At 46.0% G+C, this 27,487-nt stretch overlaps 1 protein-coding gene across 1 annotated transcript in view; it reads right to left on the bottom strand.

Annotated features, from left to right (window-relative positions):
- Positions 1–3,036: 3,036 nt before the first annotated feature.
- The window catches only part of LOC113185913 (O-acyltransferase like protein), a 50,016-nt gene continuing 25,565 nt past the window's right edge, over positions 3,037–27,487 (bottom strand). Inside the window, exons 7-15 of the mRNA XM_026393197.2 lie at positions 27,265–27,367; positions 22,372–22,473; positions 16,061–16,226; positions 14,521–14,600; positions 12,345–12,458; positions 10,375–10,507; positions 7,346–7,532; positions 4,086–4,228; positions 3,037–3,761 (exon numbers count right to left, since the gene is read on the bottom strand). Of these exons, the coding sequence (XP_026248982.2) occupies positions 3,636–3,761; positions 4,086–4,228; positions 7,346–7,532; positions 10,375–10,507; positions 12,345–12,458; positions 14,521–14,600; positions 16,061–16,226; positions 22,372–22,473; positions 27,265–27,367 (1,154 nt within the window). The 3' untranslated portion in view covers positions 3,037–3,635. The remainder of the gene's footprint in view (positions 3,762–4,085; positions 4,229–7,345; positions 7,533–10,374; positions 10,508–12,344; positions 12,459–14,520; positions 14,601–16,060; positions 16,227–22,371; positions 22,474–27,264; positions 27,368–27,487) is intronic.

Below are 27,487 nucleotides of genomic sequence, written 5' to 3' on the forward strand. Positions count from 1 at the left end.
GAGAGGGGCCTGCCTATCGGATGAGAAGCTTCCTGGATTAGACTCATGGAAAGGAAGGAAGCCATCACTTTGTTGGCTGTTTATTTAGCACTCACTGTGAGCTCGTTGGGGCGCTGAGAGGTACAGACACAGCGGTGAACAGGAAGATGGGGGAGAGAAAGCGATCATCACCCAGACCACCTGACCACCCTCCACCCCAGAGCCTAGACTCCCGCTGCACCCAGGGGAGATGGGCCTGGGTCAGGATGGCTGAAAAGTACAAGAGCAATTCTTGTCAAGATGTGACGGCCACCCACAGTGCTGCTCTAAGGCCCAGCTGAGGAGGCACACAGGGGCAGAGGGTGCTCTTCTACTTGTGGCATTTGTGCCCTGATGCACACCACAGCGGGAGCACCCGCCAGCTCAGCCCACGTGAAGGCTTGGGAGAGAGGCATGGGGACATCAGCAGGTGTGGGAGGCGTTCCCTACTCCTGGTCTCTTTGTCTCCACAGGTTGGTACTTGGGGGGATAAAACGTGGGTGTCAGAATTTAGAAGAATTGGAGGAGGCACCTATCAATTTATACCTATTCTGCTCTGAAAATGTTATTTTGGTAGATTTTTCCCTTCTGTTATTATATGAATTTCAAACACATACAAAAATGGAGAAAATTGTATAATGAGGTACCATGTACCCATCACCCACCCATCTTCCAAAATTAACTACATGAGGCAGGGGTGGTGGAACACACCAGCTACTCAGGAAGCTGAGGCACATCTCAAGTTTGAGGCCAACCTGTGCAACTCAAAATGACTTATTTTTTAGATTTAAAAACAAAATTAAGGGGGCTGGGGTTGTGGCTCAGAGGTAGAGCACTCGCCTAGCACAGGCGAGGCCCTGGGTTTGATCCTCAGTACCATGTTTAAATAAATAAATAGGTAGATAGATATTGACAGATAAATAAATGTATTGTGTCAACTACAACTGAAAAATATTTTTAAAAAATTAAAAGGAGCTGTGAAGCTAGGTCAGTGGTAGAGTACTTCCTCAGCATGCATGGATTCCACCCCTAGGACTGCAAACAATAAAACAATTACCCACCTCAGTATTCATTTCTGCCAGTTTCTCCCAAAATTATTTTGAGGCAAGAACCAGATTTTGTATCATTTTGTACATAATTATTTAAATATGCATCCAAAAAATTAGAAATTTAAATATATATATAACCACAATACCATTACTGCATGAAATGTTTGATAAGTCCTTAATATCATCAAATACAATTAGGTATTTGATCAATGTTCAATTTCCAATTGTCTGATAAATGTCATATGCCTTTTTACAATTTATTTCAGCATCCAAATAAGGTCCACAGTTCTATAAATTTTAAACTTCCAGGGAATTCTGGTTGTTTACACTTAATCACACTTCACTAATACCATGTTTTACATAACCACAATAGGAGAGAAGGTGTTTTCTTTTTCTTCCTTATTTAAAAAAAAAAAAAATCATTGCAAGGCTGTCAATGGAAAATCATTTCCCCAGGCCCCAGGTTTCCAGCCTCACAACTAGAAGCATTTAGCAATTTGGCCGCAGAACAAAGTTGGCAGGTGAGTCATTTCCCCCTGGAGTCCACCCACGTTGCCAGGTTACCTGGTCAGGGCCACTGGCCCTTAGAATTCCTCTGAGGTCTAATTAAGTTAGAGGGCGCAGGTGCCCGTGGAGCCACCAGGGGGCGCCCAAGGAACTCGATGAACTTCACCATTATCTTAAACCCAAAGTGGCTGCTTTATTTTAGACAGAAGAGACAGAAGATGCCAAGTGAAGATTGATCCTCCCTCCTTCAGGTCAGATTTCAGCAGCCAAAGACCAGCTCTCAGGGAAATGTGGTGCTCATTCCCTAGGCGGCCTGGAAAAGGCCAAGGTAGCTGTCGATTGCCTTGTCGGAGTATTTGAAGTTTCCAGACCTGCCCACACAGCAGTGGCCTTTCTCTTCAATCTACTTGACAGCAAAGTGCATACCAGTGGCCCATCCCATGTAGAGGAGCTCCTGGTAGCTCCACAACTATTAATATGTACTTTGATTACTAAGTCAACGGAGAGCTGTATTCTCAGCAATGTTAAACATCTGTAATAAGGATGTAGTTCAATGGTGGAATGCCACCTTAGCATGTACAAGGCCCTGGGTTCAACCCCAAGCACCACCAGAAAAAAGAGTGTAGATAGTTGAGGTGAAGCTAAAAACTCAAGGCCAAGAGCCTGGCCCTCCGACCTATGAGTCCTAGAGTGGTTATCACAGAGCACTACAAACTAGGTGACTTAAGACCACAGAAGCATATCCTTCCTTCACAGTTGTAAGGGTTACAAGTTAGAAAGCAAGGGATCAACAGGGCCACACTCTCTGACAGCTCTAGGGAGAGCCCATCCTGCCTCTTCCCTGGTGTTCACCAGCATGCTTGATGTTCCTTGGCTTGTTCACAGTCATCTTCTCCCTGTGTGTCTTACATTGTCCTCCCTCTCTGTGTGTGTCTGTCTCTGGGTCCAAATTTCCTCTTTTTATAAGGACACCACTAGTGTTAGATTAGTCTTCCAGCTCAGCAGCCTCATTTAAACTTAATTACTCCTGTAAAGATGATCTCCAAATAAGGACACATGCTGAGGAACTAGGGATTAGGACTTGGGCATATCTTTTTGGAAGGACACAATTCAATCCACGACAGGAACCATGTTGTAGAAAAGATCATGTTCAAGAAGATAGTGATCAGAAACCCTACGAATCATGTGTGCTCATGGGTCATGCCACCCAGAGGTCCCAGAGTAAAGACCACAAAGATGTCATAACAACACACAAATGACCATGGTGTGGAAAGCTGCATGTGATTTTACTGAGAAGAGCACGCATCCGAGCCCAAGTGAACCTCATAAGCCAAATTACAATAAATTCACTACATTGGATCATTTTCTATTGTAAAAAAGCAAATTGAAGCACGATAACATTTTAGAGCCGTTTGCACAAATAACAATCACGAATCAAGCAGCCCCCAGGCACAAGTGGTCCAGGAGCTCCCGAGGAGGGAGTGCGACGGGGACAGGCGCAGGAGGGAAGCAAACACAACATGTGATTGGTGACAGTGACAGAGCTGCCTTATTTAGTCTCTGGCGTTGGAAAGTCCCTGGTTATATAAGTTCATTGGCTGCTCCGGGTTGATTAAGTTCTGTTTTTCTTTATTATAAATATTTACAAGAAATAGCTCAAGTTAAGTTTTTGCTTACATCTGCCAATCCAGCAAAGTTCAAGGTCACTTAGGAAGGTTAACTGGCTTTGTCTACTCTGGACCCTCCAAGCCTGGCTCCATTTTAATTTTACACTATGATCATTGATACAAAAAAAAAAAAATCAAATGCAAGCCAAGACCCAAAAAAAGAAATCCAGATTTTTGTGAAAATGATTCAGCCGAGGGCGATTATTGCGCTCCTACAAAAATTATCATAGAGCACTCTTTGATTTTAAACACAGAGAACTTGTATGTATTAAATGTTCACGAAACAAGATTCACTGCTCTTCTCAGGAACACAAGCATCCTTTGCTTCATCAGGACCTCTGCTCGTCACCACCAACAAAGGGCCATCCGTTCTTCTGGGTCTTAGTTAGAGTGTTCATGGCTGTGCAGGCGCCCGGCCACACAGGCTCTGCTTCAGTTCCTGCCACGGCCTCTCAATGAACAGCGTCAGGGCCAGCCCGGAGACGAAGGTCAGCACACAGTGTCCAGTGAAAAGATAGAACTGCAAGGGAAAGGGGAGCAGCGGATGCAGTTTTACTCTCCAACTCCCTCGGGTTTGGATCTTAGAATGTGTCATCCTGGTTATATGAAACGGCTCTGTAGAACAGACAGTCCCAGACATTAAAAAGTAAAATAAAGAGGTCACCCTGTGTAAAGCCCTTCCTCTTTCTCCCCCAAGTAAAACAGAACAATCAATCTCTTTGGAAAAGCAAACAGGCTTCTCACAAAGCCGACACTTTGCTGTGTCACTGAAGAGAAAAAAAAAAAAAAAACAAAACTGTGGTTCTGTGACAGAACTGGGGACTGGGTCCGGGGGCTAACTCACCATGTTGGAATCAGTGTAGTGGATAAGAGTCTCCTGAAGTGCATTGTGCAGGATGATCAGAACCGGGTGCACCAGGTAGCAAGCGTAACTGATGCCGGCCAGGAAACTCCAGATGTCACAAGAAAGCACCCTTTTCACCAGACCTGGAGGGGACACGCACTACCTCATGAAGCCACAAGCCCCTCTCTCAGATCTTTGGGGGCCCTTATTCAGCCTACAGAGTCTCTAGGCTCCCCACGACCCCCACCCCACTGGGTTTTTTTTTAATTTTTTTTTTTATTTCCCACTGGGTTTTTTTCCTTCCCTGTTGCTATATCCCCAGCATTAGAACATCACTTGGCATAAAAACAAGTATACAAAAGTACTTTTTGTAATTAAGTGAATAAAAAAACAAGATGGATTCAGAGATAAAAGATGGATTTGCTCTGAGCAGAATCCAAATTAAGGTGATCCAAGATATCACCAGGCAACAAAACAAAAAACAGTTGGAGGAAAATTAAGTCATCAAAGAGCCTAATCTCAGAGAGGTACGCCAAGCACACAAGAAGGCCCCGCGAAGCCAAGAATCCCACACACAGCAGTGAGCAACAACGGACACCAGCAAATTGTCATCACTTTGTTAGTGGAGCTAATGCAGATTTTATTGGTTTTGTAGTTTTATGGTTATTTCATAAATTTTTTTGAGGCTTTATAAATGTATGTGCTATATAAATACTTGTATCCAGATTTATGTTTGTTTGTATTTAGGTAAAATTAGGATAAAAATAACTGAGGCCAACATGAAAGATCCAAAGAATTTATAGCCCTTTAGAATAAGTCCAAACATAAGTTCAGGGGCCACAGCTAAAAGTGACAGGATTTCAGCCAAAGGAGTATCATGGTCAGGAGATGAGTGGTCATCTAAGGGACCTGCATGGTCTATGTTGGTACCAACTAAAAATGATTGGAACGATCATTTGAACCTATAGATCCTCCCTCGTCCTGAGAGTCTCAATTAGACACTTCTTGAAATGTCACCTTTTTCTAAAGGTCTTCAGGAATATACATTTTCTCAAAACTTATCTGAACACTTAAATCTCCTGCATTCACTTACTGATCAATATATGTATTTTTTCCTGGTAGTAGGGATTGAACTCAGGGGCACTCAACCACTGAGACACATCCTCAGCCCTATTTTGTATTTTATTAAGAGACAGGGTCTCACTGAATTGGTTAACATCTTGCTATTGCTGAGGCTGATTTTGAACTTGCAATCCTCCTGCCTCAGCCTCCCGAGCCAGAGGCAAGTGCCACCGCGCCCGGCCTGACAAATCTTAATATCTTGTAAACAGTGTTGGAGACATGAACCCAGGATAACAGTCACACCTGTACCTGTGGATTGACTCGTGACAGCCCCCTTTGATACATTACTCAGGAATAAACAAAAGGGCTCATTTGGCACCTGGAGGAAGAGAGACGTCACCTTACTCACACTAGTGACTAAGAAAAGTCACTAGCGCCACTGTAACGATATAGCTGCAGATTTGTTCAGTTTTCTAACAAGCAAAGTCACTCTTCTCTCATGGTCATTTGCGTCAGCTAGTCATTCTTGAGAGCAGCAGGACACAGCAGACAGGAATCCCGTGACATTTGCCACAGTACTGTGAACGGCCAGGCCTGGGCTAGGGCCAGTAGCTGCTCACATTCTGAGGCTCTGGGAACTACTTGGGGGCATTGTCCCAGAATGGAGAAGGACCTACGGCTGTGGTCAGGGGATCTGAAGTTCACCATAAATGAAGACACAATAGTCAGCAAGAACACAGCCCTCTTCCTCTTCAACATCACCTTCATATTTAAGGGAAAGCTTCTAACACTGGGACATGGGCCTGGGGAAATGGCTTAGTGTTAGACATTTACCTTGCAAGCATGAGGCCTTGGGTTCAAGCCCCAGTGCTGTAAAGTGTGTGTGTGTGTGTGTGTGTGTGTGTGTGTGTGAGTGTGTGTGTGTGTATCTTACAGCCAGGCATGGCGGTGCACACCTGTAATCCAACACACACAGGAGGCTGAGGCAGGAGGTTTGAAAGTTCAAGGTCAGCCTCAGCAACTTAATGAGACTCTGTCTCGTTAGAGAATTAAAAGGGGCTGAGGATGTGGCTCAGTGTAGAGTACTTGCCTTGCATGTGCAAGACTCTCAGTCCAATCCTCAGTACTGAAAGATAAAATAAAATTGGACTATAACAGAACAAATTATCACTAGATTAAAATTCTCAAAAATTCAAGAATTATTCTAATCAACATCCAAAAGGGGGAATGTTGCTCAGTATCGAAGCGCACCAGCCTTTGACGTTATACTGCCTTGGGTGCTCCTTCTAGCTCGGCCACTTCCCAGCTGTGTGGCTTTCACTTCATGCATTGTGTTCTCCTAGAGAAACAGAGCTCATTGTCGGTGTGCCTCTCAGGGGCATGACCAGCGTTACCTGGGGCACCACAGGTGACATTTCCCACAGGACCTGGTGCACATCCTGGGCTCCATCAGCCATGTTAGAATCACACCATGCTTCCGACCCCTTTGCTGAGGCTGATAGGTTTGGGTTCCAGGTGGGGGTCTAATCTCTTCCCACCAATGTTCTCAGAGGGTGAAGCTGTCGTGCCTCTGCTGGCCCTGGCTCTTCATCCTCAGGGATTCTGGAAAGTTCAGGGCTGCAACTTTTTGTGGACACTGCCTACCAGCCTAAGTCTTGCCATCTGCTGACCCCATGCCCTCTCTTCCTTCCTATCAGGAAAACGTTAGAGATCTCTAACCTGGAGATTCTTTTCTTTCCATTTTCACCTTTATCTGCTTGACTCCAGCACCTCCAAAGCTGATTTGACAGCAGTAGTTTCCCGGTTATGGAAGGGGGTCTTGGAAACTTTGACTTTACCTCCTCAGAGGAAGAGACGAAGGCTCAGGGTGGGTTGACCAGAAGTCTTATCCCCTGGCACTAAGTTGCTGTTTTCTTAGTGCATTTCTCTACCTGAATTCTTTCCAACTTCTAAACTAGCTTTCCTGTCTCCAGTAACAACTTTGTCCACAGAATTACATTTGTACACAGACCAGCATAAAATCTAAAACAGTATGTGGGGTGTTTTCTCCAAGGATATACACAAATGGATGTTTCTGAGTCAGTAGGAGCCATTCATCCACCACTCCAGTACAGAGAAGCCCCTCTGGGTACACACGCTGTGGTTTAGATTTGCCACCCTGTGTGAGCGCCCAAGCAGGGCCCAGGACCACCTCCTACCTCCATAGCCTTCCTGGCACGCAAAGATGACCCAGCCCACAGCGGCAGCCCACAGGGTCCGGTGGAGGGCCTGGTAGACTGCAGCGGCCACCCAAGTCTCAGCAGAGAAATCGTCCAGCACGTATGCCAGAGTGACAACCGTGAACAGGGTCAGCAGGGAGCAAGTCCACCCCAACAGGGCCTGCACCTACAGGGAAAGGAGAAGTGGCTCACAGCCCATTGAAACCATTGTGCATTCATGTCTGCTTATACATACTCACTTTGTGTGTGTGTGTATGTGTGTGTTATTTCTGTCGCTTCAGAAACCTCAACTGTGTAACTTTGACTCAGGTAGAGGACTCAGCTTACCAGTTGCCACAGGTGAGCAATGGGTGGGCAGAGAGGTGTGTCTGACTGTAAAGGGGTGGGATGAGAAGGTGACGCCGTGTGGTGATGAAGAGTTGGGCCTTGACTGCGGTCGTGGTTACTCAGATCACCACAGGGGACAACACAGCCCAGAACTACATGTTCATAAATGAATATAGGTAAAATGGGTGGGTCTATGGATTGTGCCCATGGCAATTCCTGGGTGTGGAAATGCACCCTTAGCTGTCACTTGGTACCTGGCTGAAGGCTGCACAGGACCCCTCTGTATCCTGTGAATCTACAACCATCTCAAAATGAAGGTTAAAAGAGAAAAAGTCAATTAGGTCATGCTCTAACCTGCTTCTACCACTCCTGACCTCCCATTCTGCCTCTTAACCAGAGGCGGCTCTTTGCCGAATCCTGCCCCACCTAAGTGGGAGAGCCCACAGGCCACCTTACCTGCCTGGACTGTGCCCTAGACACCAGGACACAAAATGTTGGAAGGGAGAGTGGGGACGTTCTCGGCTCCGACAGCTCCCTGACTTAAATGCCACTGCTTAGTCTGAGGTCATGGATCTTACGCCACCTTTCTTGACCTTTTTATTTCCAAATCATCTTCCACGGCTCTGTCTTGCTTCCCCATGTTCTAGTTCTCCAGCTGCTGTGATGATATCTACTGAATGGAGCCAACTTCAGATCAGTCTACCATCTAGTCTCCTAGACCTTCTAGGGTCTCTGGCTCTTGCCCTAGTTTCCAGCTACAGGGAAGGAGAGGCAAACCCTCAGAGGCTCTGAGCTCTGTCAGCCTAGGATCCCCTTCAGCCCATTGCTAGGTCCTTGGTCTTGACAGCCCTACAGCCTTATAAAATGCATCCCAGCTGCGTGCTCTCTCCCTGCCTTTCTCCTACCAGTAGTGCATTCTGCCTGAACTCATCCCAAGACATGGTGCATGCCCGGCTCCTTCCAGCTTGCACTCGGTCCTTATTTTAAACCTTCTTACGCTTGAGTTTGTTCCACCTAAAGTGTCCCTGTTGTTCTTCTGCTGTGTCCTAGTTCCCCACTCCCTGTTCCTGACATTGGCCCTTGAAGTGGTTCCCCAATGCTCCCTCTTCATCTTAACCTCTCCCCTTTGCTCACACTCATCTTCACACCCCACGTAACCTGGACTATGTTGAAACAAGCCCTCAGTGATGCTCTGTTATAATCTACAACTGAATACTCTCTTTCTATGGAATATCATACCATACCTATTAAAAAGTCACATGGCCCCTGTATACTCTTTACTTCTGGGTAAATCCTATCTCTTGTTCCTGCCATGATCAACACAAGAAAGTTTTGACAAAGACCAAGGTCCCATCTCTGAAATGTCTGTGAGGTACACACACAACCGAGGCAAACAAAAGGAGGGTCTTACAGAAGCATTTGGGCAGGAGTTGTATCCTGCTACTGCCATGGAACTCCTTGCTTCCGCTGGAAAGCAAGTTCTCTTTCATTCCTTCATTTATTGAATGGCTTCAGTGAGTTAAGATCTCAGAACCAGGCGCCACAGATTCAGGGGTGAGTAAGAGATGCTGTGCCCTCAAGGAGGAGAAAGATATTGGCCAAATTCTATTATTATGTGGTGAGCGTGTAGGAACATGTAACAATGAATCCCACCATTATGTTTTTAATTATATGCACCAATAAAAAATATTGTTCAAAAATAAATTAGAAAGATAAGAAGAGACAGAACCAGGCAATGTGCAGGGAGGGATCCACCCCAACCTGGAGGGATAAGTGAAGGCAACCTATCTGAAAACCTTAAAGGAGCCTTTGAGGATAGACAGGAGTTAAATCAGGTGAAAGGGAGGGGCAGTGGGGGAAGTTGGAGGGTGGAAAAGCACATTCCCAGCAGAGAAGGAAGCATGAGCATCCACACAGATCAAGAAAGAGCAGATTTGGGATCAGCACACCCAGAAGCAAGAAAACTCATGAAGAAATCTAGGGAAGAGATAACAGCTTCAACCAAGTTGGCTTCAGAGGTCCTGAAAGCACAGCAAGAGAAACAATCTGCAGGCTGAGGTGGTTGGCTGGAGCTGGAGGAGTGGTCCATGACCAGGAGGCATGGTCTATGACCAGGAGGCGTCCATGCAAGCCCAGATTTCCAGCTTGAGCAGTGAGCTTGAGTGGTGAGCCAGAATCACTGCCCACAAGAGAGCCAGGGAAGGAAAGATGGGCTCAGGGCCCACATGGAAGGCAAAGGAATAGACTCCCCCTGTTTAGACACCTCCCATCTTGATTCCCAGATGGAACCATCAAACCTGACCAGGAATCCTGTCTATAGAAACTGCAAGGATTTACAAATCCAACCCACTCTGTCCCCTCCCACGAGGGCCTTGCCATGATAATCTCAAGGGCATGCATTCCCAGATCATTGTCTGAACCAAAGTCCTAATGGCGGGGACTCCACTGAGCTCTAAATTGGAAGCTTGGTAACAGAAACTCCTTGAAGAGAATTGGGATCTGGCAAGAAAATCAACTCCTTCCTATCTTTTAGCACAAAGATACATCCACAACACACAGCAGCACAGTCAATTACCCTATAGTCTGATTCCTCCTGCCCGTGGCTAGGATGAGTGTGAACAGATGGCTGCACCAACCCAACCCACCCAGTGCCCTTACAGGGAGGCATGGGAAAACCACACCTTGGTCTTGAGAATATTTGACTGATGGTTTTGGTGCATGAAAATGCTCAGAAAGAGGCCCACCAGGAATGGTCCATATCGGCAGTAGGGCTTGGTGTAGTATTCCAAGAAATACATTTCAGCCTCATTTTCACTGAAAAAAAAATACAATAAAATAAAATAAAAGGTTTTTATGTTTCTTCTAGATATAGAAATGGGAATCTCTGAGATGTCCATTGAGGTAACCAGCAAAACCAAAGGTACATTTGGGCACATTTGTTCATTTATCTACCAACAGTGCCCTACCTTGGGCTGCTGGCTTGTCCAAATTCCATGCCCAATTCCTAGGATATAGAATGACATTGTTCACTTTAAATAACTGTTTCTGGTGGCTGATACTCCAGGATAGCTCTGAGAACATGATGCCCAGAAGAGACTAATATGAGGGAAAAGCATTCTGAGAGGTCCAAGCTGGGCTCTTGAGAAGATACCAAAGAGTATTCTTGGATGCTGCGATTTCCAAGGTATGGTCCCCTGACATTAACAGCAGCATCATGTTTAGAACTTATTAGGAAGTCAAATTCCTGCTTTCCCCTCCCCTGACCTACTGAATAGGAGGAAACTGGCAGAGGAGCCAGCCATCTTTCGATAAGAAGCCTTCCAGGGGACTCTGATACCCGTCAAGGCTTGCAAAGCGCAGCCTCGATTGGGAACTGTGCTTTAAATGTATCACTGTTCCCCCACTGAAGCTAAACATGCTCTCAGCTCTGACTCACCTCACCGCCCATGCAGGGACAACCAGGCAGGGAAGTTTCCTGATGATTAGTGAGTGGTTCTTCTACATAGCTGCACACTAAAATACCTGGGGAATGCTTATGAAAGTCAGTTGTGTGGGCTCCATCTCCAGAGATTCCCAAACAATTGGCCCAAGGTAGGGCTAGAAGCACCAGTAGGATCTAAAACTTCCCAGGGGACTCTATAGTGCATCCCACAGAGGGAACCACAGGGGTAGGCATGAGTAAGCCTCCTTTCTCCGTCACCTGGATACACCCACAGAGACAGAGGACATTTAAGGGAAGGGCATGGCTCTCCTGGCCAAGAAGCTTGCTGTGTAGTCATTCATTCATTCATTTAGCAACACATCCCGCCCACTCACAAATACATAGGGAGCACTTATGTACCAGGCTTGTTCTGACCATTTTATATGGGGACGTCCATGAAGGAGACGCTAGGAATGTGACATTTGCACAAACATCTGAAAGAGGTGAAGGAGAAAGCCCTATAGAGATCTTAGATCCTATGGAAGAGCGTTCCAGACAGGGGGTAGGACAAGTGTGAAGGCCCTGTGCCAGGAGTGTGCTGTGTGGTGGAGGTGAGGTCAGTGTGGGTCTGGAGGTAGCAGGCAGGAGGGTGACAGATGAAGCCAGTCACTGGAGGAATCAGCCCAGATGGCTGACCTGTCTGATGCTCTCCTGTGTCACTCTGCTGAATTGAGAATGGATGAGCTGGTGATTCCACAGCGTGGTTATAAGGAAGATCATACCCATAGCTCTCGGGGAGGAAAAATAGCATCGTGGGTAAGGTCCTAGGTTCAATCTCATCCAGGCCATCTAGAAGTAGCCTTGTCACCTCAAAGAGTTAGCCCCTAATTCCTAAATTCCGATCCTTCCATCCAACAAGAGAGCAGCGATTCACACACTAGAGGAGAAGCACCTTTTCGCCACGCGGGGGCGCTCCTTTCCTCTGAGAAGCATTTCCATGGGCGGCGGCGTGAGTTCAAGAGCACCCCTCGAGGCAAGTTGAAAGGTTCAGAAGTTTGGAAGCAAAAACGCAACCGGCTTTCTCCAGCAGATGGAAAATTTCCCACCCAGCTTTCCCACGAGCCGAGCCGGTGGACACAGAGCAAGCAGCCTGGCATTCAGCCGCCCTCCCTGGGAGGTCTGGCATGGGAGGGCAGGAGAGGGACAGGGGGACAGGCTGGGAACCGTTACCTGGCTGCGGATGGAGACGACACGGGAAGTTTGTAAGCCAGTGTGAGCAGAGCAGTGGCAGTGAAAGATGCCAGGAACAGCAGGGCCCCGAGGAGGACAAGCACACGTTTGCTTCTGCAAAGAAGAGAGGACAAGAGGAGGAGGGCCCTGCGGGTCCTTGCACCACCTCGTTTATAAAGCCTGACAACCCAGGGAGCTCCTGCTGGCCTCGCTTTGCCAGGGGGTGGGGGTGGGGAGACCTGGAGGATTGGGGCGAGCTGGGCTGAGGTGGGTGGACCTTTACTAGCTGTGTGACCTTGGACAGGGCCTTCAACTCGAGTTTCCTGGTCTAGAAGCTTATGGTGCCGCTCAAAATGGGGCCATGCTAGGAAAAGTCCTTTGTCATCTATCTACACAATACACTATGGATGTAAATGGTTGATTAAAGAGAGAAATGAATTGCTCAAGGCAGAAATGAATTGTGGACACGGACACTCACTCCAAGGACATGGGAGGGGGACAGAGTAGGAAGAGGATCCTGGTGTCCCGCTGCCAATCTGGAAGCAGGCCAGAGATAAATGGGTGTGCACAGTTCTTGTGGAAGTAGGATTGGGGATAGGGAAGAAGAACAAGAAAGCAGGGAAAGCCAGTACAAGGTTATGGGCTATCAAGGTCACCAGTGCTCAGTTCTTCCAGAATGTTCTTCAGAGCCTCATGAAATATATCTCAGAACTGGCCTGGGGATGAAAGAGGGAAGCATTTTTCCAATATATTTTATTTCCCATGGGTCAAGGGTGGCCTCACACACAAATTAGTGCTTGTGTACTTTGGAATTTTGCATGTGTAAGACTAGAGGGTCCCTGGAGTCCCAGCTATAATACTGAGAGGCTCTGGTAAGAAAGAAGAGCTTTGAGAACCCAGGCTCTGGGCAAGGTGGAGTCTGTACTGGTTCATAGAGTAAGGGTTGGGACTAAGAGGCTCTGCAGTTTTGTAGCAATGTCAAACACAGGTGTCTCGATTTTTAAAAAGTAATTCATCATTATGATTCAAGAGCCTCAAGACATTCATACCCTTTGGCCCAGTAATTCCTCCTAAGGATATGCTTTCTAAAGAAATATTGGAGTTGGAGGTAAATGATTGCCATGAATATATTCATCAGGCCATTATTTATAAAAGCATAAAATTGGAAAGAATCCAAGTATTTAACAATGGGAGAAGGTATAAGTAAATTACAGTTCATTCAGGAAATGGAATGTTATACAGGCTTTATGATTATGTTTTCTAAAAGTAAAATAGTACAGGGAAATGTGTGGGTCACAAAACTATTAAATAAAAGATAGAAACATATTTATACAGAACATTTTCATGTATATAAAGCTGGGCAGAAAAAAATATCAGTAGCATAATCATCAAAATATTAACAGTGATTTTTGCCTCAACTTCAGTGACGAGAGACTGGGTGACTGTATCTCCCTCTCTTAATCCTAATATTTTCCAATATTTCTTAAATTGAAAATGTACTTGGACAAGAAAAAAGAATAATAAATCTCTTAAAATATGGCATGAGTGGTCCACAAACTATAAATCTCCGCATGAATTATTGAGGCCATAAAGTATTTCTAAAACTAACAAAAATTAAGATGATAAATATCCAATGTGGGAAAGCAGGTAGCCTGATACATTGCTGAGTGTGCTGTAAATTTCTTTTCTTTCCAGAGAGCAATCTACAGTTGGTAACGAGCAGCACAGAATTGCTCCTACCCTTTGACCTAGTAATTCCACTTGGAAATCTGCCCCCATGGAAATAACCAGGAGAAGAAGTAGTGTGTTCAAAGACATTCATTGCTGTGCCATTTATAATCATGAAAAACTGGGCTCAATCTAGATGCCCAGCCACAAAAAATGACATATAAATCCTAAATCTGACAGGTATGCAGGTTATGTCAATACGTGGAAGTGTTTATAAGAAGAGTTGATGTGGAAAAACCTGAATGGTAGATATTACCTACATGCTAATTATAACTCTGCAAAAACGTACTGAGCTGGGCCATAAAAAGAGAATGTGGAAGGTAAATACAGAGGACATGGGACCTGCATTTCTGAAAAGCTCATTTTATCAATTTAAAAAATCTGCTCTACACACAGCTAGAGCACTTTCTTTAGAGTTTCAAGGGGCAGTTATCCCAGTTAGACTCACTTTCTGTAGACAAGGACAATCAGCGGTGTGGTGAGGTGGAACTGGAAGTCGTTGGCAAGGTACCAGGTCCAGCCATTACACTGCAAAGAGAAGCCAAAGTGACCTCTTGCCTTCAGGTCTTGCCTCCTGCTCCACATCTCCCACCTGCCTGGACTTGGAGGAAGAGCTCAGTAGGTGGTTGGGATGAGGAGCTGATTGGGGAAGAGAAAGAAATTTGAGCAAGCGCGATTTCCATCCCTTGGTCCATGGATCCTTGGACCAAGTCTGGATAGTACATTTTACAACATGGAGATTCGGACAGTTTTCTCTTTTTGTTTTTAAAAAACCAGTGATCTCTTTGAACAGTTGTGGGAACTGGACTCCATCATGTTACAGGAATGTGCAAGGTAATTATCAAAACAGTGCAGTGGGAACTCAGCAGTTGGTGTTATTTTCTCTCCCTTGCCTGGTCTTCGCCCCCAACTTTAGGTGGCAAAACTGTGCTCATTTGGAACCACGGCATGGCTCCAGATGCACTTGGGTGGAAGCCCCTGTGTTCCCCATACAGGGTCCACGTGGGATCGTCTAGGCAAAACCACATGGTAGGAACTGTCCATGGATATTGAGAAATAAAGTAGTTACCTCCACTTTTCCTTCAATGTGAGGAAATCACTGGGGACAGTTTTCCTGTGCCTTGGACCCCAGGGTCCCAGGATGCTCGCCCTTCTGCCAAGGAAAGGGGCATCTTTGTCCACAGTTGAAGACAAACTTTCATGGTGGGGAAAAGCATGAGTAGCAGTCTTGAGGGCCCAGGCACCCTAGCTTCTGGGTATCTAAGGTGGACTTCACCTCAAAGAGGTAACTGTCTTCTGTCCTTGTCCCTGATTCCCATAAATGGTCCAACGCAGTCTGCTGGGAAGACAGACTGTCTCCCAGGACCCCTGTCACCGATGGACTGCTCGTCAAAGCTGCTGGGCATTGGCCATTTTATTAGTAAGTGGTTATGTACAATAATTAGGGACCTGGCACACTTAGGAATTTTTCTTTTTTGTTCCACTTTCAAGACATTTGAGGAATTGGTGACATGATTTAATTACAGCTATTTCAGTTTTTTTTTTTTTTTTCATTCCACATTTATTATGAGGACTCTGGGGGTTTGGGGTAGACACAGCATGTACGGAACTTGTAGTTCTGAACAAGCTCTGTCTGGTCTGACTAGAAATTGAGTAGAATTTCCGATGGTGAGGGTGTGGTGGGAGGTTCCATCCCAGGAACGGCTCTTGGTGAAGATGTTGAAGATGGTGTCCTTTCCTTTGGGGTGAAGGACATGCACTGGTACGGGACCCATGATGGCGTGGGGGCTGTCACCTTGGGACATGGACCTTGGCGGTCACCCCTCACTAACACTACTATGCCCTCTTCTGCTTCCCACAGCAGCTGCCCCCTGTGTAGACTGACACAGCTCCACCCCCCTGGGAGATGGGACTCAGGTTGGCCCTACCCCGGGACTGAGGCACCGGTGCCCCACCTGCCCTTACAAAGCCAACAACTCGAGACTCACCGCATTCTGGACGGACACAAAGTTATTTAGCAACAGCAGATTGGTCCACCAAGCTTGCCGGCAGTTATCCCAGTGGAATTTGGGTACTTCCCAGACAGGTCCCCAGGGAACGACAGGGAACAATCCAACCAACAAGCACACTGAGTACAGGTGAAGAGGCTGCAGTCTGGCAGGAAAGAGCAGGAGAGAGGAGGTGACTCTCCAGAGGTCCGCTCAGCCCCGTGGTGGGCGCCTGGGGGACGGAGGGTAGGTGCTCTACAACAGACTGTGTCCGAGGCCAGCCTCCGGCCAGCACACTCCAGCATCCAGACATCCAGGGGTCCAGAATCTCTGCTAAGCTGCTCCCATGTGCTGTGTCAGTGCTACCTCCTGACACAATCACCGTCATTTACTCAGCAAGTCGTGGATACCTGCCTCTGTGATAGAAGCATTTTAGATATTTCTAAACCTCAGCCTATCCAGTCAGGTAACCCTTTCCTCCATTTTATGATGAGGAGATTAGGGTGACTTGCCCAGGGTCACCTAACCACACAGCAGTGCTGAGATCTGACACGGGTTCGTGTTCTTCCCACAGGGCCTCAAGCAATAACAACCTCCTTCCTCACTCCCTCTTTCCCTCTCCCCTTCTGGGGCTTCATCTCTTCCTTCCTTCATACCCCTCCTGCTCCCAGGCAGGACTCAAAGTAGTTACGAAGGTGAAGCGTAAGACTCCAGGTGTCCAGATCAGTGTGGCTCAGTGGAACTGGAACGTGAACCCCGTTTAACACCCCCCACACACAATTTGGCATTTTCTAGTAGCTGCACTTTACAGAGTAAAAAAAAAAAAAAAGGCACAATTAATTTTAAGATCACTTATTTAGCCCAAAATATTATCATTTCAAACATGTAACCAACCTAAAAATGTATTAGCAAGCTACTTTATATTCTTTTTTATTTTACTAAATCTTCAGAACCCAGCACATACTTTGCACCTGAGGGACATCTCAGTTGGCCACTGGTGTCTGGCAGAGTTGGAAGTGAGGTGTGACAGGGCATCACATACAGTTCTGGAAAGGATTCTGGGTGCACTGAGGTCAGATCACTCTTTTTAAAAAATACATTCTGGGCTGAGAGTGTAGATAGTAGTAGGATGAATATTTAGCAAGGCCCTGGGTTCAGTCCCTCGTACCACAAAAAAATAAAAATGAAAGAATACATATGCAAATGCTAATTCACAATAAGGCGGGGGGCACTAGGGAAGAATAGCATTACCTTAGATTAGGTAGAGGGAAGTGATGGGAGGGGAGGGGATTGGGGATAGGAAAGATAGTAGAAGGAAACAGGCATTATTACTGTATATATATATATATATATATATATATATATGTGACTGCATGACCAAAATGATTCTGCAACATGTACACTCAGAAAAATGAAATTATATACCACCTATGTATGATGTATCAAAGTGCATAAATGCATCCTACTGTCATATATGATAATTAAAACAAACAAAAATTTTAACTAAAAAATTAATATTAAAAAAAGAATACTTCTTGATATTCAGTGTAGTTTTTCTCTAGTAGAGCAAGTAGACCCCACAGAACTTCTGTTATGGTTTCTGTTATGGTTTCTGTCCCTCAAAAGCTCACTGTTAGACAATGCAAGAAGGTTCAGAGGAGAAATGACTGGGTTGTCAGAGTCTTAACCCAATCAGTGATTTCATCCCCTGATAAGGATTAACTGAGTGGTAACTGAAGTGGCAGGGTGTGGCTGGAGGAGGTGGGAATTGGGGCGTGGCTTTGGTATATATTTGTGTCTGGCAAGTGGAGTCTCTGTCTCAGCTTTCAGTTCACCATGATGTGAGCTGCTTCCCTCAACCACTCTCCCCCACCATGATGTTCAGCCTCACCGAGGAATGGAGCCAGCCTTCTATGGAGTAAGACTTCTGAAACCCTAAGCCCTAAAATAAACTCTTCTTCCTCTATAATTGTGCTGGTCAGGTCCTTTAGTCACAGCATTGAAAAAGCCAACTAACACAACCTCAGATGGTCTGGGTGCGGCATCAGGGCTGGGTGGGGTGCAGGCAGGACTTGGAGCATCTCCACCCACAGCTGCAGGACAGTGAATCAGTACCAAGCAAAGAGACCAGGACCATTGGGCTCCTGGGCCTCTGGGCAATGAGAGCATCCTACACAAAGTCCACTGGGCATTCGAGGAACAGAGATGGAATTGTTGATCAAAGAGAGAAAAAGCAGGTGAGGATATCAAGCGCACCTTCCCAAATCAGCTCACCTCAGTGTCTGCTTGGGCAGCAGCCTCCCTGGGCCTGGGCCTGCCCTGCCAGCCATCTGACCAGAGCCACTGCAGCTGCTCCTCCGGGCCTCTTGCTCCCACCTCCCTGGACGCCCTTCCCACCATCTGCCACCTCCCTCTCCCTGGGGAGAGTGTCCACCCTGCTCCCCTCAGAAGCAGCACTCAGGGCAGATGCGGTCAGGGGGGACATCCCTCCTGCCCTACCCCAGCAGTGCGCCCACCCCTTCTCCATCCACCTTCCCTGGTACTGGTGAAAATGAAGGCTCAGAATCAGTGGGTCTCGGGGGGGATGGGCCAACACTGCTGGGGGAGGGCAGCTACAGGGAAAGAACCAGAGCATGACTTCTAGTTTTGCCTTAAGTCTTCACATCTGACTTCTCTTTCTTCTTCTTTAAAAGAAGGATGATGCTTTCTGCCTCCTAAGCTTTTTTGAGAATGCAAAGAGATAAATACAGGGCAGTTTGATACATAGTACCATAGAAATGAATATGTGCTGTTTCTTTTTTTGGGGGGGGGGTACAGGGGATTGAACCCAGGGGCATTTAATCTCTGAACCACACCCCCAGCCCTCTTTATTTTTTATTTTGACACAAGGCCTCACTACGTGGTTAAGGATGGCTTTGAATTTGTGATCCTCCTGCCTCAACCTCCAAGTCCCTGGGATTAAAGGCATGTGCTACCACACCTGGAGTAGTACACCTTTATCCAAGCTTCCAGGAGAGTTAAAGTCAAAGTGGGTTTGAAAAGTGGGATCCTTGGACCAGGGTGTAGCTTACAGTAGAGCACGTTGCCTAGCATGCATGAGGCCCTGGGTTCAACCCCCAGTACTCCAAAATAAATAAATAAAATAAAAATAAAGAAAGAAAAAATTTAGAAGCATCAAATCACCAACTCCACTTGAAGGAGTTTACCCCACAAACATACCCATCCAAGTGCACAATAACATATGTACATAGTCTTCTTGCCTAAGACAAGAAGCTTATAAATTACCTCCTTCCCCTCAATGGAACAGGCTAAATGCATAATGGCTTCCTACAACATAATGCCGTGCAGGTGACCTCTAACATCAGCCACACCAAATCATGAAGTAAAAAAGCCACGTGCGAAACTGTACAACATGTAGGACAATGCTCTTAGGGGAGGGAAGCAGGGGGCAGTGCTTACAAATACAAGGAAAGTCTCCACAGAATTCAATTGTTAACAAGTGTGTGCTGTGGGGAGTGAGGCTGGAAGGGGACCCCCTTATTTTAGTTATCATCTTCGACTACAGTTAGACATTGTTCATCAGAAGCTATAATATAAAACAATTTCTAAATGTGGCTCTTAGTTGGAATTATCCTGCAGCTCTCGGGTGTCTATGCCCTTCATTTCCCAGTAGATGATCTTTTTTTCTGATTTTCCCCCAGCAGTGGGGTTTTTGAATTTTCTTATAACTTGCAATAGCTCCCAACTGGTCTCCCCGCTCCAGCCCTGCCCCCTCATGCCCGGCTCGCTGTGCTGCAGCCAGGGTGAATCTTGTAATCTGACTGGACCACTCCCCTGCAGACCCCTTCGAAGGCTTCCATCTTAAAACATCGTGGAAACTGCTCCCCCAGGCCCCACGTAACATGCCCTCTGGCCTCCTTCCCTCCTGCCCTCCAGGCTGCTCGCTCTGCTCCCAAGAGCGTGTCTGGGCTCCTTGAAGTCCTTCCAACACACCAACCGCACCCCTTCTCAGGACTTTTGCACTGGGTTCCCCCTGAGCAATTCTTTGTTTAGAACATTCTTTTTCTTCTTTCACAGTCCTGGCCCCAAAGCACCTTCTCTGACTACCCTTCCAGAAGAGGACCCCACCTCACTTCCCTTCTCCACATGACCACGTTGTGGCCCTGGTCACCACGGACCTGTTCTCCACTCACTAGTGTGCTGTAACTTAATGGTGAATACCTATGTCTTGACTCTGTTCCTCAACTTGGGAGGAGTGTATTAAAACACTGGATCTAGAACAGTTCCCGGCACACAGTGGGCCTCCAGTGAGTGAGTGGACGAAGGATCTAGCCTCCTGGCCTCTTGGAGTACTACACCCTAACCAGGTAGAATCAGGGAGTTCTGCTGGCATGAATGAGAACACCTGAATGTCCCAGCCCCTGGTGGTTTTGTCCCTGGGGACCTCCCAGGCTGTGAGTCCGGACTGTGTGTTGGTGTCAGTTGGAGTCATCTTCTTCCTAGTCTCACTGCAATCGGCCACTGTTCCAGAATTCTCTGTCCGACAGTACTTCCATCAGGCACCATGTTGCTCAGGCCAGGAAATTCTAGATTTCTCCAGTCCTTACTCCCTCTGCCAATCACCAGTCCAAACCCTGCTCTCCTCCCTGGATATCGCAGTAATTGACCCACAAGTTCTCACCACTCCTCTTCTCCCACTGGGGCTTCTCCTATCCCACTTCTTTATCTGCTTGTAAAAACCCTCCTGGATTCCTCCATCCTAACTCCAGATTTTTCTCCTGAAGCAGGTTTCCCAGAGAAACCTGCCAGACGATGGGATCTAATCCCTCATGGTCTCCAACTTTGGCCTTCAAGCCAGTCCCTCTCCTTCAGGAATCCTCAGAGAAGATCAGGCTGCTTAACCCAGAGCCTGTCACCCAAAAGACATGGTGCATTCTATCCTTCCCAGGAGGAGGGCTAGATTTGATAGAGCCTTGGGAAAAACCACAAGGACCATGGTAAAAAGCCAACCAAGGTCTACTCCTGAGCTCATCCTCATTCTTAACCAATAGGAAGGAAAAGGGAAAAGAAATAAATAACCACAGTAACAATGGTAGCTTATACTCACTGAGGGCTTACTACCCACCAAGCATTTTCTAAATTCTTCACATGCATGATCTTGATTAATCCTTGTAAGAGTCCTACAAAGTTAAGAGTGCCATTATTTGTCCCATTTCAGAGATGAGAAAACTCAAGCACAGAAAGGCTGAGATGCGTACTCAGTCACACAGCAGCGTCTGAGCCAGAATGCAAGGTCAGCAGAAGAGCTATGGCCTCTGCTCTTGCCCACTTCATTTAACTCGCCCTGAAGATGGCTTTCACTATTTTGTGGACAATGTGGTGGACCAAGATGGGATTGGAACAGGAGTCCTGAAAGTGGGGTTCCAGCTCAACTCTAAGCAGGACTGAAAAGATGTATAAATGGGAGAGTTGGAGTACAGGTGTTGAAGTCTCCTTTTCGCCTTAACTTTGACATCACATTCTATCACTGCCACTTTGCCATCACTGGTTCTGTATTGTGTCAATCTTGGAATCCCTTCTGCTTCAACCAACCCCCTTCCCACAGGAAGCCATAATTTCCCGCCTCCCTCTCGGCAGAATGGCCATTCAGCTGAGCTTTACCCAGTTCCCTTCCTGGCTGTGTGGTCTTTTATTTTTATCATTACTGTTCATACTCTCATTTACAAGGTCCAGTGTCGGCCAACTCGCAGTCACACTGATTCTCCATATAGATATCATGGAAATTGGTAGCACTTTTATCAAAATCTGCTTTCCATTATTTGAGGAATAAAGGAGCTTTTTTTGCCAGTGGAAGATACAAATTTCATGGCATTTATTCTACCAGAACTTGAACTACACACACACACACACACACACACACACACACACACACACACACACATTTTTTGTATAGGGGATTGAGCTCAGGGGCACTCGACCACTGAGCCACATCCCCAGTTCTATTTTGTATTTTATTTAGAGATAGGGTCTCATTGTATTGCTTAGTGCCTCACTTTTACTGAGGTTGACTTTGAACTCCCCAGTCTCCTGCCTCAGCCTCCTGAGCCGTTGGGATTACTGGCGTGAGCCACCACACCCAGCTAGAACTTGAACCACATTAAATCAGCAAAAAACAACTGTATTTAAGGAAGAAAAATGTTTTCTTAGTATATTTTGCTTTGGAAATTCTTTCAAAAGAGGATTAAGCACTGAAAAAAATAAGAACTTATTATATAGCTACAATGAAGTAAGAAATTATATAAAAAACCTACCTTATAAGACGATTAAGAAAGTATCTGAGTATGACTTTAGGGGTTAGTCCTTTGTCTGAATTCTGTTGAATCTTTAGAAATGACCTTGCACTTAACCAACCACTAAGAGAAAGAAAAGAGGAATTACTTATCAATAATATAGTTCATTTGTTGATAAATGGTCATGTCAGTCAGGATAGACTAAGTGATACTGCAGTAACAAAGCAGCTCCAAACCTTAAAGCAACAGTTGTTTGGGTTGTTTTATTTTGCTCATGAAACATACAACCAATTGCGTGGGTTTTGATATCTCCTTGCTTTGGAACTTAGGCTGAAAGTTAAGAAAGTTCACCAGTGACCATAGCAGAGAACAAGAGTTCTGGAGGGTCTTAACACGTTTAAAGTTCTCAGCATAGGATTTAAAAGCACTTTGCATAATGGCAATACGAGGTGCTACTTGTTAGTCAGAACTAGTGATGTGGCCCACCCAGGCCCAGTGGGGCTTGGAGAGTGAAATGTTGCCAAGTTCCTGGAGGGTGGAGTTCCAGAAATACTTGGTCAACAATGCTGATAGCTACCATGTTGGTCTTTTCAAGTAGAAACGTCAAGGACTTCCATTTCTACAGTATGGCATCACCTTCAAAGTACTTTCCCCAATGAGATTGCCTTTGCTTCTGCAGCCACACCAAGAACTACTTCCAATAAATGTTTACTGAGTGAATGAACTCACAGGTCTATTAAGTCAAAGGGAAGACATTATCATTCCTCATCCCTAACAGGAAAAGTGAGACTCAGAGATGATTAAGTGGGTTGCTCAAGATCACAGTTAGAATTCTTAACCAACACATCCCAGTGGCAAACTCATGACGGACAGAATGTTCAGCAAGAGGAACGGAGGTGGTGGGTCATGGCGCTGAGTTATAACTTTTAGGTGAGCAAGTGCGTGAGTGAGTTGCACAACCCTGTGGCATTTAGACCCATGACCTTTGTGGGTGTTTCTCTAAGGATCAAATTTATTTCCTATTGCAAAACAAGGCTGCGTGTGTTGGGCCCAACTTGGAAGGGATCCTGGAGGGCTGGAGAATGTCTTCATTCTCTCCCTGCACGATTTGCCTTTGAAAAGCAAGTTGGATTCATTATAATAGGAACAAAATTTATAGAGACATGTAAGAAAGAGTGCTGCAGGGTGGAAGTAGGACAGCCAATTCTGATTCCGGCTTCCTCTTCATTTCAGAAAAGGATAAATCAGGGCCATCCTTTCTTTTCAGAGAGACTGGCACTCCTCTCTACAGCCTGGTTGCTAAGCAAAGCCTGGGTCTCACTCTGCGTTCGGGTGTGCGCCGCCCAGCCTTCAGGTTCATAAGCAAAGGGCGCTGAGAAGCCTGGCAGGAAAACAGGCTGCGGGCAGGATGATGGGCTGCAAAAGGCTACGTCCCAGAGTCCTGAACGGGATGGGAATGGAGACGTGTGAGGCCGGCTGGCGAGGTAGGAAAGGATCCCAAACAGTCATCCACTAGTCACTTTTTTTTTTTTTTTACAGTGCTAGGGATTGAACCCAGATGTCCTCTAGAACTGAGCTACAATCCCCAGTCCTTTTATTTTTAATTTCAAGACAGTGTCTCATTAGGTTGAAGATGACCTCCTCCTCCCACCAAGCCTCCCAAGTAGCTGGGCTCCATTAGTTATTCTTTTTTTTTTTAAATATGTTTTAAGTTATAGTTAGGCATAATACCTTTATTTTATTTGTTTATTTTTATGTGGTGCTGAGGATTGAACTCAGCGCCTCGCACGTGCTAGGCGAGTGCTCTACCACTGAGCCACAACCCCAGGCCCCACCATTAGTTACTCTTTTTTTCTTTCTTTTTTTTTTTTTTTAATTAGCTACACATGACATTACAATGATCTTGGCAATTCATACATTTGAATCAATTGGGGTATAATTTCTCATTTTTCTGATTGTACAGATTTCAGAATCACATTGGTCAGAACCACCTTGCCATTAGTTATTCTTAAAGACAATCAGCAGTCTTGGTTCTGATGCATAAATATTAGTGGTGTGGCAATTAAAAACAGCTTCCATGTAAAACATATTAGAGGTTGAATGTCTGAAATGCTTGGGACAAGGAGTGTTTTCAGGTTTTGAAACGTTTGTACATAATGAGTTATCTTGGAAAAGGAATCCAAGTCTAAACACAAAATCCATTCATTTCACACACACGTAGCACATGTGGCTTTGAGGCAGCAGCATGTTTAGTATGCTTGCATTTTGTCTGCAACCTGTCACATGAGGCCGAGGAGAGATTTCCACTTGTGGCATCATGTTGGTCCTCGAAGGTTTGAGAACAGTTTAGATTTCAGATTTTCAGATTCGGCACGCTCAACCTGCATTCTTAGGTTCTGATTGACACCTTACTTGCTGGGGAGATGTGGACAAATCAGTTCATCTCCAAATACTGAATTTCTCATCTGTAAAAATGTAGATGATATTGTTCCATGGTTCAAATAAAAATTTTAATTAAAGGCAAATGGGACCCTTCTAAAGGAACAAAATAAATACTGAAGGAAAAAAAGTCACAGAGACAGGCAGTAAAAAAATAGAAACAAATAAGGACAAAGAAGAAAGAAATGTCTTTGACTCTAGACGGGAATCGGGATCTACCTCGTTCCCCCATCTGTCATCCCCAGCTCTTCCCCCACCCACCCTGGGCTCATATGGGGCTTGACCTTAGCAGGCATCTGGATCATTTGTGGGGGCTTGTGACAGCCCAGACTGCTGGTCCCACCCCCTGAGGGAGTGGGGTGGGGTTGGGCTGGGCCTGAGAATCTGTATTGTTACCAAGCTTCCAGGTGATGCTGATCTGAGCATCACTGATGAAAGGCTCAGCTCTCCTCCGCCCAGACCAGTCCACATGTGAGGAAGGCAGTCCCCACATATTTGGAGTATTCGTGGATGTTTGGCAGTTCAACAACTTTGGCCTGTGGATATAGGGATACATGAGGCTACTCGGTGGCTCCTCTGGTGGCACAAGGATGGCCAGTGGCTGTTCATGCCCTTCATCCTTCCCTCCTACTGGCTGCTTTCCCAGTCTCCAGATTGGTTCTGGCCATCTTGGTTTGTTCTTGCCAGCTCTCCTCCCAGGGCTCAGGCCTGCCAGTCAGACCCGTTCCAGCCTATGGCATGGGTATGTGTGTGTGTGTGTGTGCGCGCGCGCTCGCGCGTGTGTTATGTGCATGTGCATGTGTGCATGCCTGGTTTTGCCCTTTCAGGGAAAAGAGTTCTGGTGTCTGATGCTGTGCCACAGGCAGACCTCCCCATCCTCCAGGGATCCATCACAGGTGTCCTGAAACTGTGTACGTCACCTGTCTGTCCAGACCCCACTGTGCTCTCTGGAAAAGTCTAGTGCCCAGTGGCTCCTGTATCAATACTAGATTTTTTGCCGAGTGCTCTGAACTCTGCCTGACTGGGCTGCTCTCTCTTGTCACCTCGGCCACCTTCTAGCCTGAGCCACTGCCCTCACAGGTAGGTCTCAGCTCATTCTGCACCCCACTTGCTCTGCATTATAAAGAATTATCACAGCAGAATCTTGAGATAAAACAATGAAGAAATGATTCATTTCAATGATTGAGCAGCATTCTATGGCCAGCCTTGCTCCAGGCCCTGGTGACACAGCAGCACACATCACAGAAAAAAAGTCCTACTGTACATTCCAGTGGAAAAAGAAGGAGAACAATCAATCAACCCATCAATAGTATGTTACATAAATAAAATCTCAGGAAAAAATGAGCTCGAGAATGCTGGAGGGGTTCATTTTGAATGGGGGCCAAGGACAAGAAACACTTGGCTGTGAAGGTGACATTTGAGAAGACATCTGATGGAGAAGAGAGGGCAAGCCACCAGGAGAGTAGGGAGGTAGGTGTTGCAAGGCTGGATGGGGATTATTAATCCCTTACTAGTGCTTTGCCCAGCTGGGAGCTAGCTCTCTCCTAACACCATGGTTCATCTACTTTTGAATTTCCTGGGCTTGGAAAAAAAGGTTTTTTTAAATGTGAAAACATTGCTCTGTTGCTATGGTTATTTGGCATCTCCATCATGTACCCATGTGTCCCTTTCTCTTCAGTCATTCCCAACACTATAGCTATGCCCTGAAGCCTTCTGTGGATGACCAACCACCCTGTGTCCCCCACAAATCATACAGCCCCACTCCATTCCTTTTCTCCCTTACAGCAAGATGTCTCAAAAGAGCTCTCCACAGTAAGTGCCTCTACCTCCCCCCATCTTTACCCCACCCTGATGGGCTTCCGTTTCCAGCACTTCACTGGCCATGCTCCTGATGAGGATACCCAAAGTCTCCAGCTGCCAAGTCCAGGGATCACTTCTCTACATATTCAGCTCCCAGTGCTAGGTCCCTCTGACCACACCCCCTCCTTGAGCAGCTCTCTTCTCTTGAGGATTAAGTGAGGTAATGCTTCCAAGTACTAAATACAATGCCTGCCATTTATTAAACAATTAGGAAATTTTAACTTTGCATTAGTTTAAATAAACACAATTTTAGGAAACATCACATCATTTTCTTCATTATTCACATTTCACTGTAGTGAGAATGAGAAACTTCATCACGAATCTGCACCAGTCTATGGACCAGATTTTGAGAACCAATGAAATAAACAATTTTGGTAAAGAAAATTGACTTTTGTCAAAGGCCCAATTCTTAGAGTCATCCTAACTTGTTCAATGAACCACGGATACTGAAGGGAGTAGCCTGGGACAGCAGCACCGTCTATAAAAGGACAGAAGCAAAGGCCCAGGCAGGTAAATGTGGAAGATCCGCCTTGCTCACTAAGGTGAGAACGGCGATGTGCGTGCACACGGCCCAGAACCAGCAAAACAGAGGCAAATGCAGTTCAACTTGATTACCTGATCAGGAAGAAGGTATCAACCCCAAGATAGAAGGGGCCACTCCGAGAATAAAGGTACAATGGGTTTTTAAGCACTCTGGTTTTCCATTCAAGCACGTTATCTGTAACAAACATGAAAAGGCAGGGTTTTTTTGTTTAATGGAGGAAAGTCACATGCTTTCTCATTTCAGAAAAGCAAGAGGAACACCATCAACAGTCAGTGCATTGGGAGGCCCTATGAG

This window comes from Urocitellus parryii, chromosome 13 (assembly GCF_045843805.1).
Source record: "Urocitellus parryii isolate mUroPar1 chromosome 13, mUroPar1.hap1, whole genome shotgun sequence".
Lineage (NCBI taxonomy): Eukaryota > Metazoa > Chordata > Mammalia > Rodentia > Sciuridae > Urocitellus > Urocitellus parryii.